Below are 2,160 nucleotides of genomic sequence, written 5' to 3' on the forward strand. Positions count from 1 at the left end.
TCTAATCATAAATATCAAATGTCCTTTAATTTTCTGAATTTTAATCCTTTATATGCCAGGTTTTTGTCATCATGCCAATATGTTTTTAAATGAAAAAAACACATCATGCTACATAGCCTGGGATGTGTCAATGATTAGCAGCGACATTGATTTTTATACATTTTTTTTGTGCGGTGTCAAATGCTCACACCGCTCTGATACAAAATGTGCTTTTCAACAGGCTATAAAAAATATTATACATTAACATAATTTTCTACTTTCAATGAGTTCATCATTTTAACCAACATCAGTCCTAATTATAAATATCAAATATTCATTATTTTTCCTAATTGTAACCATTTAAATGTCTTTTTTTGTCACAATGCCACTATATTTTCAGATAAAAAAAGGGAATTATTATCAATATCTGACATGCAAAGTGATGAAACATGAGGTTTGGGGTTCACCTGCCAGAAAATGCTTTGTGAACACTTAATTCTCTGCATTCTGCTGATTTTTATTTATCTATTTTTCACCAATTTGGGCTTTTTCTGCATCTATGTTTGGCGTAAATGTGTAATTATGTACAAGAAAAAGTAATCTCCTAGTTTTATGTTTTATTGACGCCTCTGACCGGTGCTCTTCTCTCTCATCAGTTAAAATGTGACTCACATGGACGAGTCTCCAGATTCATGTATGTGGTGTGATGTTGCCCCCTGGAGGTGCAGAGTGCGTCTGCAGGTGACTTTTTGTGTGTGTTTGTGTGTGTTTTGTGTTCTTACTTTAGTCTGGAAGCAGCAGAAGAGCTGCGTCAGGTACGGGTGTTTTCTGGCCAGGGCTAGGATCCGCTTCTCAGTCAGGGTGCAGTCCACGTCGTCGTCCTGCAGGATCACGTCCTTCTTCAGCACTTTGACAGCGTAGACCTCGTCGCTGCCTTTCAGCTCCGCCAGCATCACCTGGTCACATGACGCACAACAACAACAACAACAGCAACAACAACGACAGCACGGTCAGAAACACAAACATCTGAGAGGAGATTTTCCACAAAACTCTCTGGTCTCATCCCTGTTTTCCTCCTCGAGTCTTCTTTTATTTCACTGATTTCTTTCTGTTTTGTGATCAAAAGTTTTAACTTAGATTGCACTTTTTGTTTTGTCCACTGAAGGAGTACAGCCGGGATATTCAGCGTGCTTTTCTGGGGGGCCACTTTAGTAAAATCGTAGGGGCCCATACGTGTTTCTAGAACTTCAGGATATTTCAAGGATTTTAGGCAGTTCAAGAGTTTTCAGATATTTATAGGATTATAAAATAGTTTTAGGACATTTAAGGATTGAAGGACATTTCTAGGATTTAAGGACGTGTCTAGGTTTTTGGGATATTTCGAGGATTTCAGGACATTTCTTGGATTATGGACACTTAAAGGACTTTAGGACATTTTTGGGCTTTTAGCACCATTTTATGGATTTTAGGACATTTCCTAGGATTCCAGTGTATTTCTCAGATTTTAGGATGTTTCTTTTAGTACATTTTGAAGATTTTAGGACATTTCTGAAATTTTAGGACATTTCCAGCATCTTAGGACATTAGGGTCTTAGCTGTGTCCTCTGTCGGGGGTGTGGGATCCTCACTGGCACTTTTTTTGATAAACAAGCTCAATTTAGATGCTGTTTTATGAACTCTGTCACCTTATAGACACTAGAAGTACAAAAACAATTCCCAGTGTGAACCACTTTATTTTTTGTGAATTAGAAAAATCTTTGGGGGGCCACCCGGCACGCAATCAGGGTCCAGAATTGGCCCGAGGGCCGTAAGTTGAGTATCACTGGGGTAGAGAAAAGAGAGCAAACACTGAACAGATCTGACGAGGAAACAAACTTCAGCGCTCACTCACCTTTCCGAAGCTTCCTTTCCCCAAAACTTTGATGAACACAAAGTCGTTTAAATCCATCCTCTTGATTTCAGGAGCGCTGTGACCTTTGACCTCTCCGTTCTCCCGACCCGGCTCCCCCCCGACCCCGACGCTGCCTCCTCCACCTTCGTGAGTGTCCCCCGTTACCGCGGCGACAGACGAGGGTGAGGAGAGGGGGTGCGTCGCGTGCTCGTCTCCGCGGTGGTCGAACGACAGAGCCTTGCGGATGTTCTCCAGCTCCTTCACGTCTGGACACAAACGAAGAGAAGTTC

General features: G+C 41.5%; 1 protein-coding gene across 1 annotated transcript; it reads right to left on the bottom strand.

The window, feature by feature from the left end:
- Positions 1-761: 761 nt before the first annotated feature.
- Positions 762-2,143, bottom strand: LOC121966226 (protein kinase C epsilon type-like; the record flags this gene model as incomplete). The annotated part of the gene is made up of 2 exons (XM_042516333.1): positions 762-935; positions 1,871-2,143. Coding segments are annotated over 2 exons (447 nt in total), but the record flags the coding sequence as incomplete, so codon positions are not given.
- Between the last annotated feature and the right edge of the window lie 17 nt (positions 2,144-2,160).

This window comes from Plectropomus leopardus, unplaced genomic scaffold (assembly GCF_008729295.1).
Source record: "Plectropomus leopardus isolate mb unplaced genomic scaffold, YSFRI_Pleo_2.0 unplaced_scaffold23613, whole genome shotgun sequence".
NCBI classification, from domain to species: Eukaryota; Metazoa; Chordata; class Actinopteri; order Perciformes; family Serranidae; genus Plectropomus; species Plectropomus leopardus.